Raw genomic sequence first — 14159 nt, forward strand, 5'->3', positions numbered from 1 at the left:
CCAGAGGGGAATTAATGAGACACCGTAGGCAGAGAGATGGGAGCGAATGTAGGCAGTATCAATACGTGCGACGTTCGTCAGCGTCGAGAGTGAAGCAGTGGAGATGGGATGGCGTCGGAAACAGGACCGGCAGGCGTGCATGAAGTCCGCACGATCACGTGATACAAGTTCAGCACGCGATGTTCCTTTCCTCTACCTTAAATGAACTATGCCGAAGGGCCATCACGCTAATGGAATCACAACCAACATATTTAGTATGAGATGCTTTTCACGTCTAAACGATAACTAGTTTCTGCATTGACAGTTCTTTCGTCGGTCGCCGAGCCCCTCTTGCTTCAACATCCCACCCTCACCGCCCTCTGAGTGTTTCAACACACTCGCTCGATCTTTACATATCGGCGCCTACTTCACGAACGCAGCATCGCTCAACTCTCAGAAATGATGTCGGCGACTTTCCCTAGGTTCCCCGACTTACCCGCCGAGCTCCGTGCCCGCATCTGGAAGCACGCGCTTTTCAACGATTACCGCGAGCTCCATGGAAACGACCGAATCATTGAATTCCACGGCTATTGCAACTTTGATTCGATATTACATCTCCCTGGTATATCAGTCACAGTCTCCAGGCGGTATCCGACCCTTTTCGCTGTCAACCGCGAGGCTCGGTACGAAACCACCAAACTCGACGGTGGAGGATGGGCACGAGTGAAAGCCCGACATAACGGAGACACTGAAACCTCGAAGGCGCGGTCGGCCGCACCCGGACCCTTCGAGATCTATATCAATTTTGATCGGGACACCATATTCATCTCCGAGCGCTTCATAGAGTTCAAGGAAGACTTGGCGTCCCACTATCTCGCCATGACGCCCGTGGAATTTCGTCTGCGTACTCTAGCAATGGTAATGGACGGATCCTCTCTTCAGAGGATTCAGAATCTCCAGCTAGGCGCAGCGATGCCGTTGACGATCGAGCCACCCTCAGGAAGTGATGCATGGAGAGGGAATGGTTTGCAGATTTACAGCGGCTTGGAGACGGTAACTTTCGTGACAGATAACCAATCTTTTGGGCACTGGACCCTGTGTCAGGCCCAAATGGCCCTTCAAAGCATTCGGTCGGTTGAACAGCGCAAGAGGAGCATCCCGATGCTCCGATCTCTTCGTGTTCTCCGGAAAGTTGGTAGAGTTTGCGTTTTCAGCATAACACCACCAGCCCTGGAGTACATCACGAACCGGCTAGGGTTTGATGAGTGGGGGATCTATTGTGTGGAGTTGGGCCGGCCTGATCGCGACGAGGCGGATGACGAGGGCGCAATCGGTTGGGATGAGTCCTCCTATGCCTAGGTCCCAACCACCAGAGGACCGTTGAGTCCCGAGCCGGCTAATTCTTCTATTCTATTGGTCAGTGGTGTCGGCTTGGGCGACCCATTTTTCTAGCCATCTTTACCACTTTTGTGGACATCTTTTTTCGTTTACCACAACACTCTACCTCCTAAACGCCTCTCTGCACAAAATTATCACACCATGCCACCCACCATGGCGGCAACTTTCCACAATTTCTGCAGCCTGCCAGCTGAACTCCGCGCGAACATTTGGGCACTCGTTTTACAAGACGAATATTCGAGGGGATCGGACCGCATCATCGAACTCCACAACTACGACCCAATTGCCTCGAGTGTTCACGTCAGTATCTTTTCCGGGCTACCCGACCCTGTTCGCTGTTAACCGCGAAGCGCGATATGAGAGCGCAAAGTTATGGCGAGGACAATGGGCCCACCTGTGCGAGGGATGGGAAATATACATCAACTTCGAAACTGACCGCATCTTCCTCTCGGAGCGCTGTATGGCGCCAATACACCAGTGGCAATTCATAGACGGATCACCCACGGTGGAAGAGTACCGTCTCAATTACCTGGAACGCATTTTCGGTCGTATCGCGCTTAGGAAGATCAAGTGCCTCATGCTCAGCACTGTGCTGTCATCGAGCGCCTCTCGGAATGACAGCGTACGTTGGACAGGCGAAGGTCTTGAAGCATTTAAGGATGGTGAGCTGGAAACCGTCGTTTTGGTGTCGGATGAGGTCGGACATGCAGTGCATGCGAAGAGGAGCACCGAGCAAAAGCTTGAGCAGACAAAAGCTTCTCAAAGTGAGAGGCAACGTGTCCCCTACGTTCAGACCATGGTTTTTCTCGACCGAAGCACGGTCATCCATTGCCAGCCTAATACGCCCTTCTGGTACCGAGTTGAAATACCGCCATCGGAGGTCATGGCTTACGATCCGAACGGACTTCACTACGCAGAGTACGACATATTGCTCCATACCGCAGACGACGAGAGAAGGTTTACCGAGGAAGTCTTCCAAGAGGAGGAATATGAGACTGTAGGTACGCTGAACGCAGAGGATGATCATGAAGTTAAGGAGATAGTAGACTATGGGACCGAACCTGAAACCGAGGGTGAGACGGAAGAGGAGATGGAGGACGGAATTGGTGACATGGCCTTCTGACACGATAGACCAGGCAAAGCGGGTACGGGAGTGAATTGCGCTTTCAGTGAAAGCTTCCTTCCGCATATATTTTCTCTTGAGGAGTGGAGGGGTGCACCACCGTCTTTTCTAGAGTGAGCTCCTCTTCTAGCGAACTTCCCGCGGGTATGCTCTACCACTGGTCCACATGCGCCCGCGATCTCGTAGGTGAGGATTTCTCTCAATTCTCTCGTGTATGTTACATTTAACAAATTCAGACATCCCGTTCATTAGAAGCCACCGCATCGTCCCTCTTGGTATATTCATCGAGCGTTTAACGCTCAAGTACCCGGAAGCCTTAACGGCATAATTTTATGTGCTCCAATCCCGTTTTCGGAGAAATTCTAGGGAGCTACAGCCGGAATTATGTTCGAGACTGCCACCCCACGAAATGACAGACCACCGCGATCGGGATTTACGTTTCAGATACATCGAACCCTGGATGCGCAAACCTGGGGCGCGGGACGAAGCGCGTTTCGAACCCCCAGTTTTCATTGATCGGAGAATTAGCGTAGGGCTGTTTCACTGCCTAGCCTCTCATTAAAGATCCATCGCCTTGTCTTCTGTCGTGCGCATCGGCTCACCTTTCCTTCTTGCCAGCAGAATTCTCTTCCTCTTCGATTCTCTACGCTCGTTTCAGTCTTCATTTCGGCAAAATGGTTTCTTTCCCATTGACAGCTTTGACCTTCGCGCTAGTTGCGCCTACATTGGCTTTGCCTCGAGCTATGACGATCTCGGATTCTGCGTCACAGCAACCCACCCAGCTCTGTGGTACCGACGACAGCGTAGTCCTGACTGACACACCGTGGATCATATACAACATGTTCTACAACGCGGCGCAGGCTAAGGGTACTCAATGCACCAACTACGAGAGCGTCAAGACAGGAACGGGAGGGAACAAGAACATTGTTTGGAGCAGCGTCACTAATATTGATTACGTTTCGAGCACGTATGTCCTCGGTAGCACCTGACCATAGGTGCACCGATACTAAAGAATGCACAGGAGCAACGTCCCAAAAGGATACTCTTTCATTGGCCTCACCCAAAACCTCGAGACCCAACTCTCCGCCATCTCTTCTATCCCAGCAACATACGACTGGACACGCACAAACACCACCGCCTTCAAAGGTAACATCTGCTTCGACTTCATGACCTCCGACACCAAAGGCGATTCTACCTCAACCTCGGCTCAAGAACTCATGCTCTGGCTTGAGTACACTGGTGGCCAGCTACCCATCGGCTGGGGTGACGGCGCCAAAGCCACGGCCTCCAGCCTCTATGGCACGAGCTGGAAGTTGTATCAGGGAGTGAACGAGGATACCGGTATCACCGTTTCGAGCCTTCTGCCAGATATGCAGTTTGATGGGACGTTTTCGGGCGATATTAAAGACTGGTTGATGACGTTGGTGGAAGCGGGAGTGCTCAAAGAGAGTACGTATGTAAATGTGGGCAATGCAGGGACGGAACCGTTTTATGGAAATGCAGTGATGAATGCTACATTAGGGTTGCAGATCAATCTGTAGGAGAGTGGTAGGCACACGTCAGAAAAAGAGTGCAGCTACGTTATCACTGACGGGACGGCAGTAAGAAACGATGATTGGGCATTTCGTGTCGGCCATGAGGCCGTCATCATCAGACCGCCATACTTTGAAAGGTCTACTTTTTCCGAGTCTACTACGCACGAAAGCATGAAGAACGCGCCTTCGCACGTCCCGTTTTTCATAAACCCCCTCATCGTCAATCTCAATCCACGCTCAGAACTTTTCACCCCAGTCGTCAACCTCACTTCAAAATCCCCGCCACATCCGTCTCCCCAATCCACACCTCCCTCACCTCCTCCATTCTCCCCCACCTCCTGTGCGCCTCATCCCTCCCCCACGGCGTCTTCATCATATCCTTATAATGTACAAACCGCTCATCCATCAGTTGGAATGCGCGCTGAATCGTCTGCTTCCTCCGCGTCTTCTCCGCCCCGCCGTACGCTAGACATCTACCCAGTCCCACGATACCGAGAGCATCGAGCCGATCTGCGTCCTGCACAACGCCGAGCTCCGGATGCGCGGTCAAGAAGCTTGCGATTTCGGCCGGGTGCCGGGTCTCGTAAGTATAGCTGACGAGGCGCGCGATAGACTGGCAAGTGTGCGCCAGCGCCTCGGGCACGCCGCACTTCGTCAACAAGATGTATATCTTGCTCAGGCTCTCGAACCACGTCTTATACTTCGCATCCCCTATCTCGTGCACCAAGCACGCCAGCACAATCGTCAGAGGATCGAGTCTGCACTCCGGATTCGTCGCGACTTCGCTCTGGTAGATGTCTGCGGCTAGCTTGACGACGCGCTGCACGTGCTCGAAGTCGTGCGAGTTGTCGTAGATCGGGTGCGCCATGTGTTTTATCACGGCGGCGGTGACGGCGTCCACGAGCTCTTCGTCTTTGGTGGAGATGCCCGGGAACATGATGAATTGCGTGTTACAGTCGCGGCGGGAGTCGCGGTAGGGGCCAGGGGCAGAGGAGGTTGGTGATGTTGGTGGTTCGGGGAGAGGTTTGGGGAGAGGCTTGAAGAGGGCACAGTGGGTGGTTGCGCGGGCGAACATAGTGGATAGGTAGCGGTTCATGGTTGGCTGTAAGGGGGATGTTGAATCTCTTTTCGAGCTGATGGGAGTTTGGCGGTTGGTTCTCGATTGCAGCTGGAAGTTGTGCGAGTAGAGAGGAGATGTGCATTGCAGTGTTGTTTTCTGGGATATAGATGCTTATATACTTAAAGACTGTGTATCCCCGTGCTAGTCGGGTGCTCAACAATGGGAGTGAAGGACTTGAGCGGATGTATAGATTTTGGGGATAGGGGTGAAAGACAGTATGCTTGTGCCTATTAGACCCTGCTCCTGAGAAACGTATGTGGAAAAGATAGTGTAGTATCATGCCGATGCAGGAATCGGTACATTTTCGAGAATGCATGTGGTCTTTATAACATATTTCATGTAGTAATCCAAACCATAATTTTGCGGTATACACTGCTCTAGTCATCTATAGAATCTATTTCTTACTCAATTTGAGACACAACAAATATCAACCGTCATTTTATGAACTAGTCTCTACGAAGCGAGTCTGCTCTCTAAATTCCTAGTCTTGATGAATAAGCAACACAGTTCCCGTCCCTAGAGCACTGAAGAAACGTCCGTCTCCTCGTTCCACTCAAGGCGGAACCGAGCCATTCGACCCAAGCGTTTCTCCGCCTCCTTCTTCCCGGTCGGCGTCTTCATAAAATCGAGATACTTATAAAATCGACTCCACTGCAGCTGAACCGCCATATGAATAGTATGCTCGCGGCGATACTGATTCGCACCCCCATAGACAAAGCAGCGCCCTTGCCCAATCATGCCAATGCCATCAAGGCGATCCGCATCCTGCACAACAGCAAGCTCAGGATAGTCCTCCGCCAAACCCTTTACCTCCTCTTCGTGTTTCGCCTCGTTCGTGAACGACACCAGTGGAACGATGTACGACACCTTTCGTCGAATGGGCGTCCACACGCCGCAGCTTTTCAGCAGGTTCTCCACCTCGTCGTACTGTGTCTGGCCTTTTTGAAGGTACTTCGGCTCGCCGACGTCATGCACCATAGCAGCGAGGTAGACCACCACAGGGTCGATTCTCGCGGTCCAAGCTGGTCGGACTATGCGCTCGGATTGGAGGATTTTGTGGGCGTTGTTGACTACGCGTTGGATGTGCTCGTAGTCGTGGGACGGGTCCAAATGGTCGCCGTACATGTAGTCTCGAACGGCTTCGTTGACGGCGCGGAACATGGGGCGTTGGGCTTCGGGGATGCGGAGCTTGTTCATGTCGAAGAGCTTTTGGCTGCGGTATTTGGTGCAGTTGGAGAAGCCACCGGGGAGGGAAGGGTCGGGGCTGAGGGGTCCGTTTTTCGAGGAGATAGGGGCAGTGGAAGCCCAGACGTCGGGAAGTTGCTTAAGAGAGTTGGAGACTCGGTTAAGCATGGCTGGGGACTTGATGAAGATGTCGTTGTTTGATTTGGTTGTGGTTATGCCTGTAGTCGTTGCTGAGCGTTTACAGAGTCTAAGGTTGTGAGCGGCTTCTGGGGAAAAAGATCGCTTATATATGAGTGTCGCGAAGAGCGACCATATTGGTGAATACACAATGTCACTGAAATTGTGAATGATCGTAGCAAAAGTGACTTCGGGTATACTCGAGCTGAACCACTCCTAAAGGGACGTCGCACATGGCGTTCTCGGTTCAACAAAGCAGGACAAAGGCGCGTCTATACCATACCTTGTTGTTGGAACGGAGGGAACATCGCTAGATGCTGGGCGGATAGCAGTGCCCTTTTGCCTTCTGCATATGCTTGCTCTAGTCAACATCATTTTGGAGTCCACTATTTGGTGCATCGGCGTGACGTTCTGTCAACGAATATCGAAAACATCGATTCAAATTACTTGAAAAGAGCCTGGAAACAATGAGTGGGAGCAATACTCACACGGATGACGTTGCTTCTGCAAACTGATTTTCGTCAGATAACCATAATTTCCATAGATGTATGTGCTAGGGCCGGCCCCAACGGTCTCCAGCCCCAAAAGTCTGATTATGTTAGAGACATAGGCTCTCATTGCCAGTGGTAATTCACTATAAGGCATTGAAAGGTTTAGGAAGATGGAGAAGTTAGCAAAGTGACGCAAGCCGGCAGAGATGACATATTCGTGCAATTTGGTTTGGGGAGGACACTGCGGGAGCAGCCCGAAAATCTGAGCAGAGGTTCCATTCTGAGCGAACATTGCGCCGATGGACGGTTCTTGGCTTCCATCGAAAGTGGGGAATAAGTACCGGTGATTGCTGCCCATATGCTAATGCTTCGGCACGCTTTCGTCAAACCCACGATCAACTATTGAAGCGGGAAGGAGAGCTCTGTCTCCTCGTTGAACTGAGCAGCGAAATCCTCCAGTATCTTCTTTCTCGACGCCGCCATCCTTTTTCCTATTTTCGTTTTCATCATGTCTGGCAGCTTATACAGCTTCTCATCAAAATGGTCGATGGCGACAGACATAGGCTGACCCTCCTTTCTCGCGCCTCCAAACGCGAAGCATCTGCCCACGCCCACGGCACCGATAGCGTCCAGCCGATCGGCATCCTGCACAATGGCGAGTTCGGGGTACTTGGACAACATATCCACCACTGACTGAGGGCTCTTGGTCTCATTGGTATATCCGACATGCTTGACGATCGTCTGCACCTTGCGGGCAAGCTCTTCTGATGCACCTCGGTCCTGAAGTAGTCTGGAGACCTGGTTTTCAACGTCTTCTCCAGGTTTGGCGTACTTGTAGTCGCCTACGTCATGGAGAATGGCAGCGAGGAAGACGGCTGAAGTGTCATAGTTGCAGTCCGGATTGGCTTTCTGTTCTGCTTCGAAGATGCGGTTTGTATTGGACAGGACCCGCAAGATGTGGTAGTAGTCGTGCGAGTTGTCGTGGCCTGGTGAGGACATGTACTCGTAAACGAAGGAGTTGATGGATTTGAAGAGCTCTCGATGCTCCTCCCGGATGGGCACGACTGGAACCGGAATGGAGCTCACCATTTTGAGACTTGTGAAAGACGCAGTTTCGAATGATGATTTGCTTCGATTTAGGAAAGGTACGTTTAGTGGGCTGAGAGCGGAGGAGTGGTTTTTGAGGAGTGATGAGGCCGTCTCCTGTAAAACGAGAGTGGTCTGATGTTATACGGTGCCGGGGAGTACAAAGTGAAAAGTCTTCCGCTACTTTAGGAAGGCGAAAAGTTGGAGGGGGTGTTAGCTTATAATTCCTGCACTGCGAAGAAGCGGAATGCTTTGGGAGACGCCGACCTCGTCTTTGCAGGTCCGAATAGGAAAGGTATCAAGCACGGTCAACGCGCGTAGTCACATGTTGGAGGAAGCTTATCCTATTTCTCTCGGAGGTCCGCCCTTCCAACAGTTGTTGACCGGTATCCAGACCAATCGCAAGGCAAACGGCCGCCTTCTAGGGCCTTCGTTTAGGCACATAGCCCTTTGAGTCGGCTCAGAAAGGGCGCGCCCTGCAGGCGGCGAAGATGTAGCCTTGCGAGGCTGAAGGTTTGACCGGAATTGAATCCGTGGACCATCTGAAGCTGAACAGAGATAGCGGTCTTCGTAACGACTGCGCTCTGAGGCATAAGCTTGTGAAAGGGGATGGAAGATTGCGTCTTTGTCTTGGGTGGTTGCGGATCCGGGCATTGGACCTCGGCAGCCACGCGAGCAGCCCCTCGACAGTGCGCCCAGCCTCCTGCGCAACCTCAACACCACGACCGGTGCGCCATAACTCATGATTGCCGGCGCATCCAGTGGGAAGACCACTATGTATAAGCAGGCGACACAGCGGACCACCGAGGTCCTCTCGCTGCCTCCGAAATGGCTCGGGATGTATTCCGACTTCATCACCAAGAACAGCAGCGCAGTATCGCAGATCGAGTCGGCGCTGCGATCGCTGACATATATCATCCCCGGTGCGCATTACTCGATTGCGATGCTGCTGTGATCGTGGTGCTGATAAGTCACAGGTCGCTTCAGAGAGTCTGAGATTGCGTCCGAGTCTCGTAGGTTCACCCAGGTCGCTGTCGCATGCGCCGTCTAACTTGTCTGCAGTACACAGCGGTGTCCAGCTCCTCTCCCTTTATCATGACTCCCTCCTCGCAAAGGCAATGGCGCAGTTGCCAGGGACACGGCGCCATCATCCAACCCCGCACAATCGCTACACCAAGTTCTGGACGCAACGATCGCCGACCTATAAGCGGCTCGCGCTCCTTCTCCAGATGATCCAATATACCGAGCTATTATGGGAAATGGCGGCGAAGAGAAAGGGAGAGAAGGTGCGATGGCGCGTTGTGGTGTTGCTAGAGATGGTGAAGGCTTTCTGCCGCCTGTTGCTCCTACGGTTGACGAATTCGAGACCGCTAGTGTCGCCCCCTCTTCCGCAGAGGGAGGTGGATCCAAGCTCCTTGGAGGACTCATCAGCATCTGCTGATGGTATGGATACCCCTCCTAGCGAGCAAGCGGTCGAAGCGGAGAACTGGACCATGCCCCGAACCGGACTGTCCATGCCGAGCTTGCCAGACTCATCCGACATCTCGAGCTACCTGCTGTCCAAAGTGCTTACTGCGGACGACATCAAGCCTCCGAAAGCGCTGCTCCACCGGGTTAGTGGCAAGGGAGAGGTGGCGGAGGTGTTGTACATTCTAAGGCCAGTCATTTATGCTCTCGCAATGCAGCATTTCAGCGGCGATAGAAAGAGCTGGCGACCATGGCTGATTGGATTGAGCATAGAGTACGGAGCGAGACAATTGGCAAAGAAGGATTTCCAAGAAAGGCTTGCTGGAGGACTCAGAGGGTTAACAGGACTAGAAAGAGAAGAGCTAAGGAAACGTGGATGGGCGCTCGGCTGGTGGATGATGCGTGGCGCCTTCTATGAGAATATCACTAAGTTAGTTTGCATTCGACAGCTACATTGTTTTTGAGCTAACGATACACAGAGCTTGGATACACGCCATTACGCGAAAGCTGAAGAACAAGCCTCTCTTGGACATTGTCGGCGGTGTCATTGAGGACTATGAGTTCCTTTGGGATCAGTACTACTTCCCGACCGCCACGCTCTAATACCGATTTCTTTTGTCTATATGGAGCATTTGGATAACGGCCTCGGATTGGGTTGGTATTCGGGGTGGCTGTGTAAGACTATGCATTGGGAATCGGATTGTGATGAAGCTAGGGAAAGAGCCTGTATGGAATTTGCTTGGCTATATGGCCTATGAGACTGCTGGTAAGGTCTCTAGGATATCTGACGCTTCTGTCTTTTGGTTACCATATATACTTTACCTAATGGACCTCGCAATGTTGATGGGTTTTCGATCTGTTCTTGTTATTGAGATTCAGGTTGTCACTGGAGCCACTGGAAAGAACATAGGCAGAGCATCTCCGAAATGCAAAATGCACATGTTTCTGAGCGATGGAATCCAAGAGTTAACTGCTCTCGGCGTTTACGCCATTTCTGTGTGCCTGGACGAAGCGGTCCGTGCGCACGAGCTGGCCGTTCCGAAAGCTTCGATGAAAGAGCCTCATCAACATCCACACCAACCCCAACACGCCCGCCGTCAGCGAACACCCACCTCCATCCAACTCCGCCAGCCTCTACCGCTCACTTCCGCCTAATACAATAGTATCCCGCAATTATGCCGGCCACGACAGCCGAGACGCTGTCGCTCGTCACCCGCAACGTCTCCGTCGCACCTCTTGTGCTCCTCTCCGCAGCAGATCACTACGGCCGACAAGCAAAAGGGACAAGGAAACGAGTCGTCGGTGTGCTTCTGGGGCAGAATGACGGCAAGAACGTGAGGGTATCAAACAGCTTTGCTGGTGCGTAGCGCTCCACTTCGTCCCCGCCACAATATTGTTCGCCGGGAAAGCTCAGAACACTGCTGATGTTGTTCATAGTACCCTTTGAGGAAGACGAGAAGGACCCGTCAGTATGGTTCCTAGACCACAACTACGTCGAGTCGATGAACGACATGTTCAAGAAGGTGAATGCGCGGGAGAAGCTCATCGGGTGGTATCACACAGGTCCCAAGCTGCGGGGGTCGGATCTGGAGATCAACGAGCTGTTCAAGAGGTACACGCCGAATCCGCTGCTGGTCATTATCGATGTGCAGCCGAAGGAGGTGGGCGTACCCACGGATGCGTACTTCGCGGTGGAGGAGATCAAGGATGTAAGACCCCGGAACTCACCTTTACCTCTAAGCTGCACCTGCCGCTTTGGGAGGCATTATGAGGCAGACTTAGATGTTTGAATGCTAATGTGGGACCTAGGACGGCACAACTACCTCCAAAACCTTTGTGCACACACCCTCAATAATCGAAGCCGAAGAAGCAGAAGAAATAGGCGTCGAGCACCTCCTCCGCGATATCCGTGACGTCGCCGTCGGTACCCTCTCCACCCGCATAACCTCACAGCTACAATCTCTGCAAGGCCTGCATCTCCGCCTGCGCGACATAGGGCAGTACCTACAAAAGGTGCTCGACGGCGACCTACCAGTCAACCACGCCATCCTCGGCAACCTCCAGGACGTTTTCAACCTCCTCCCGAACCTGTCAACACCGAAGCCAACACCAGTGGGCGGCGCAACGAACGGGGTGGGTCCTGCCGCAGGCACTGCTGGTGCGTTGGATAATTCGGAGCTGGCCCGTGCCATGAGCATCAAGACGAACGACCAATTGATGGCTATCTATCTATCAAGTTTGATCCGCGCGATAACCGCTTTCCACGACCTCATCGAGAACAAGATCCAAAACAAGCAGCAAGCGGAGGATAAGGAGCTGAAGAAGGAGGAGGGCAAGGAGGGAGATAAGGAGAAGAAAGCGAACGGTGTGAACGGCGACGCAAAAGAAGGTGAAAAGGAAAAGGGCAAGGAAGGGGAGAAGAAGAGGGGATGAGAGTGGATGTGGGGAAGGTAGATGGAGCGACTGAGAAAGGTCGTCCGTACGCTTGCATGAAAGTGTATTATATCACACTTATTGGCCACTGCGGAGTCGCAATGCGTGTGCCTCCCAGATGCATGGCATAATGGCATGATAGAATTGACGATAATAAACATTGGAGCCTCATGTCTTTGATTATCATCCAGTCGTCTGCAGGGCTTTGCAGCGCATCCAATCACCCTTTTAGGGTGTAACACGAGGAAGCTTCGGAGCGTGGTTATAGTTCTTTAAGTCGAACTTGTCATGCTTCTCATTAGTTCGTCAGGCCGTGCTGCCTACGGCCGGGTATCAATGTGCAGCCTCCTTCAGGTTCCGAGCTCCTCCCATATTGCGCTCCGTTTATATCGAGTTACCATAGCGTCGCACCCAACCCCATCGTCCGGGGCCAAAGACTTAGACTGCAGAGAACTTTCATCTCAGTCTCCCCATCCTGCAGCCCATCCCGCTGCTTCCTCAACACTGACCTCCTTCTCTTCCACAAACTCCCCAAACAACCCACTGCAGCGCTCCACCAGCACACATGCCAGCAAGTGCTTGCAGACAGGCGGCGTCCCTTCACCCAAGCTCATGGCGCCGAAAATCCACTCAGCATCATCTGTGCTCTTCTTACTTCCGCTTAGCTCCGCTGCTTCGTCGTACGTCGGAGTAGGGGGCTCAGGATGTACCGATGGGAACGCAGCGAACGCGAAGGCTGGACAGGAGCAGTTCCATGCCGTGAGTCTGACTTCGTAGCTTGTGGTCGAGTCGTAGGAGGTGCTGTAGCGCGAGGACTTTTGCTGGGCGGAGCGGACGTAGTATACCACATCTGACTGTGATTGCTGTGCCGCAACGTCACCTCCTTCTGAGCTGTGTCTTCCCTCCTCCGCAGTGCTTCGGGGTACGTCTGTCATATCGGCCGTATAAGGTACGAAGGATTCCACACCGCGCATGGTCGCATCGGCGGAATGCATTTGTCCGGCGGCGCGTGTCACGGTGAGATTGTGTGCCGACGCCTCTTTTAAACGCGCAATTTCATTAGCACCGAGCTGTGCCGCTGTCCCTTCCTTATGTCCAGGGCTTCGTGATACTGTTGTCGCGTTTTGCGGCGCAGCTTCCTCCCCAGTGTCTTTCGGCTCGCGGCGGATGCGGAAGCGCGTTACGAGACGCCGGTCGAGCAGGTCCAACGCAGGGAGCAACTCATTGGGAAAGAGGACGTGCAGTGTGAGGAGCTGCTTCTTGGCCGGTTCGGGCGCAGCGCTGAGCGCGTTTGATTCGGCGCCGGTGTCCGCGGAGTGCTGCGGCGCGATTCCACGCAGCGAGTCGAGCAGCTGCGTTATGAATTCACGGGAAGCCGGCAAGGTTGACGAGGCCATAGATGCGTATCCGGGTGCGGCGCCGTTGATGACATGCTGCGTTGTGGGCACTTGGCATCGCGTCTGCGGGGTGAAGCCGTGACGGTTCGAATAAAGTTGGGATGGAAATTCTGGAAGTTGCGGGGACGCGACTTAGCGTTGACGCTTTGACTCCCGTGCGGCTTCTCGCTGCGTCGGCACGTGAGCCGATCGTGGATCTGCTTCACCTCCAGGGCTGGGCTGCAAACTGGAAGCGCGGCGATGTGTGTATGACGACTATGACACGGCCATTGTGAGGAGTTGCTCTGCCGGAGTCATGCACGCAATGATTTGGGTGCGGTAAGCTTTGGGCATGCCTTGCATATCGATCCGTGGTTCATGGCTTTCACCGACCATCGCCCAGGCCGATGTGCTTCAAAGCGCAGAACAGGCCTTGCTAGATCCCTTTGGCCTACCGCTATAATCCCATTCAAACTATACTACTAGACGAAGTGTGTGGTCATGGGATCACTGCTGACCCCGTCAATCCGCTTTCGTCATCTCTCCCATCACCAGTCCCTCAAGGTTCCAGCGCGACCAATCGCATCGCGGGTCCAGTACTGGGCTCAATTGCTGGTCATTTACGCTCGGGAATCCGGTGACCGAGAGACATGGTGGTGGTCGGCCTGGGCTCGTCATCTCACAGCAGGATCGCGCTCTTTCTATTTTCGGGCAGGGCGAGCAGAAAGGGGTTATGTGGCATTCTAATGCAGGGCGCGCCTGTTCTTGCATCGGCATCTGACGCCATTG

General features: G+C 53.2%; 9 protein-coding genes across 9 annotated transcripts; 5 read left to right on the forward strand and 4 right to left on the reverse strand.

Moving 5' to 3' along the window:
• The first annotated feature begins 218 nt into the window (after positions 1-218).
• Positions 219-1588, forward strand: BU26DRAFT_115936 (uncharacterized protein). Its single transcript, XM_033819446.1, has one exon. The coding sequence runs from the start codon at positions 439-441 to the stop codon at positions 1336-1338; it is 900 nt and encodes a 299-aa protein (XP_033678326.1). The 5' UTR covers positions 219-438; the 3' UTR covers positions 1339-1588.
• BU26DRAFT_115948 (uncharacterized protein) lies at positions 1589-2862 on the forward strand. The gene is made up of 2 exons (XM_033819448.1): positions 1589-2686; positions 2737-2862. The coding sequence occupies exon 1, from the start codon at positions 1838-1840 to the stop codon at positions 2498-2500; it is 663 nt and encodes a 220-aa protein (XP_033678327.1). The 5' UTR covers positions 1589-1837; the 3' UTR covers positions 2501-2686; positions 2737-2862.
• BU26DRAFT_115954 (glycoside hydrolase family 12 protein) lies at positions 2827-4198 on the forward strand. Its single transcript, XM_033819449.1, has 3 exons — positions 2827-3467; positions 3522-4048; positions 4103-4198. Exons 1-2 carry the CDS (start codon positions 3175-3177, stop codon positions 4039-4041), a joined length of 813 nt encoding a protein of 270 aa, XP_033678328.1. The 5' UTR covers positions 2827-3174; the 3' UTR covers positions 4042-4048; positions 4103-4198.
• Positions 4172-5445, reverse strand: BU26DRAFT_115945 (uncharacterized protein). Its single transcript, XM_033819447.1, has one exon. It carries the CDS (start codon positions 5129-5131, stop codon positions 4301-4303), a length of 831 nt encoding a protein of 276 aa, XP_033678329.1. The 5' UTR covers positions 5132-5445; the 3' UTR covers positions 4172-4300.
• A 226-nt stretch (positions 5446-5671) lies between these two features.
• BU26DRAFT_570026 (uncharacterized protein) lies at positions 5672-6508 on the reverse strand (the record flags this gene model as incomplete). Its single annotated transcript, XM_033833960.1, has 1 exon — positions 5672-6508. The coding sequence occupies one exon, from the start codon at positions 6506-6508 to the stop codon at positions 5672-5674; it is 837 nt and encodes a 278-aa protein (XP_033678330.1).
• A 536-nt stretch (positions 6509-7044) lies between these two features.
• BU26DRAFT_523658 (uncharacterized protein) lies at positions 7045-8365 on the reverse strand. The gene has a single exon (XM_033830097.1). It carries the CDS (start codon positions 8095-8097, stop codon positions 7408-7410), a length of 690 nt encoding a protein of 229 aa, XP_033678331.1. The 5' UTR covers positions 8098-8365; the 3' UTR covers positions 7045-7407.
• Positions 8366-8869: 504 nt separating this feature from the next.
• On the forward strand, positions 8870-10164 carry BU26DRAFT_436945 (peroxisomal membrane protein pex16; the record flags this gene model as incomplete). Its single annotated transcript, XM_033824202.1, has 4 exons — positions 8870-9017; positions 9072-9107; positions 9157-9991; positions 10041-10164. The coding sequence occupies 4 exons, from the start codon at positions 8870-8872 to the stop codon at positions 10162-10164; spliced, it is 1143 nt and encodes a 380-aa protein (XP_033678332.1).
• A 504-nt stretch (positions 10165-10668) lies between these two features.
• On the forward strand, positions 10669-12166 carry BU26DRAFT_523660 (putative 26S proteasome regulatory particle subunit Rpn8). The gene is made up of 3 exons (XM_033830098.1): positions 10669-10920; positions 10999-11270; positions 11371-12166. The coding sequence occupies exons 1-3, from the start codon at positions 10737-10739 to the stop codon at positions 11992-11994; spliced, it is 1080 nt and encodes a 359-aa protein (XP_033678333.1). The 5' UTR covers positions 10669-10736; the 3' UTR covers positions 11995-12166.
• A 59-nt stretch (positions 12167-12225) lies between these two features.
• BU26DRAFT_116006 (uncharacterized protein) lies at positions 12226-13668 on the reverse strand. The gene has a single exon (XM_033819450.1). It carries the CDS (start codon positions 13389-13391, stop codon positions 12456-12458), a length of 936 nt encoding a protein of 311 aa, XP_033678334.1. The 5' UTR covers positions 13392-13668; the 3' UTR covers positions 12226-12455.
• Between the last annotated feature and the right edge of the window lie 491 nt (positions 13669-14159).

The sequence above is a fragment of the Trematosphaeria pertusa genome (assembly GCF_010094035.1).
Source record: "Trematosphaeria pertusa strain CBS 122368 unplaced genomic scaffold BU26scaffold_17, whole genome shotgun sequence".
NCBI lineage: Eukaryota > Fungi > Ascomycota > Dothideomycetes > Pleosporales > Trematosphaeriaceae > Trematosphaeria > Trematosphaeria pertusa.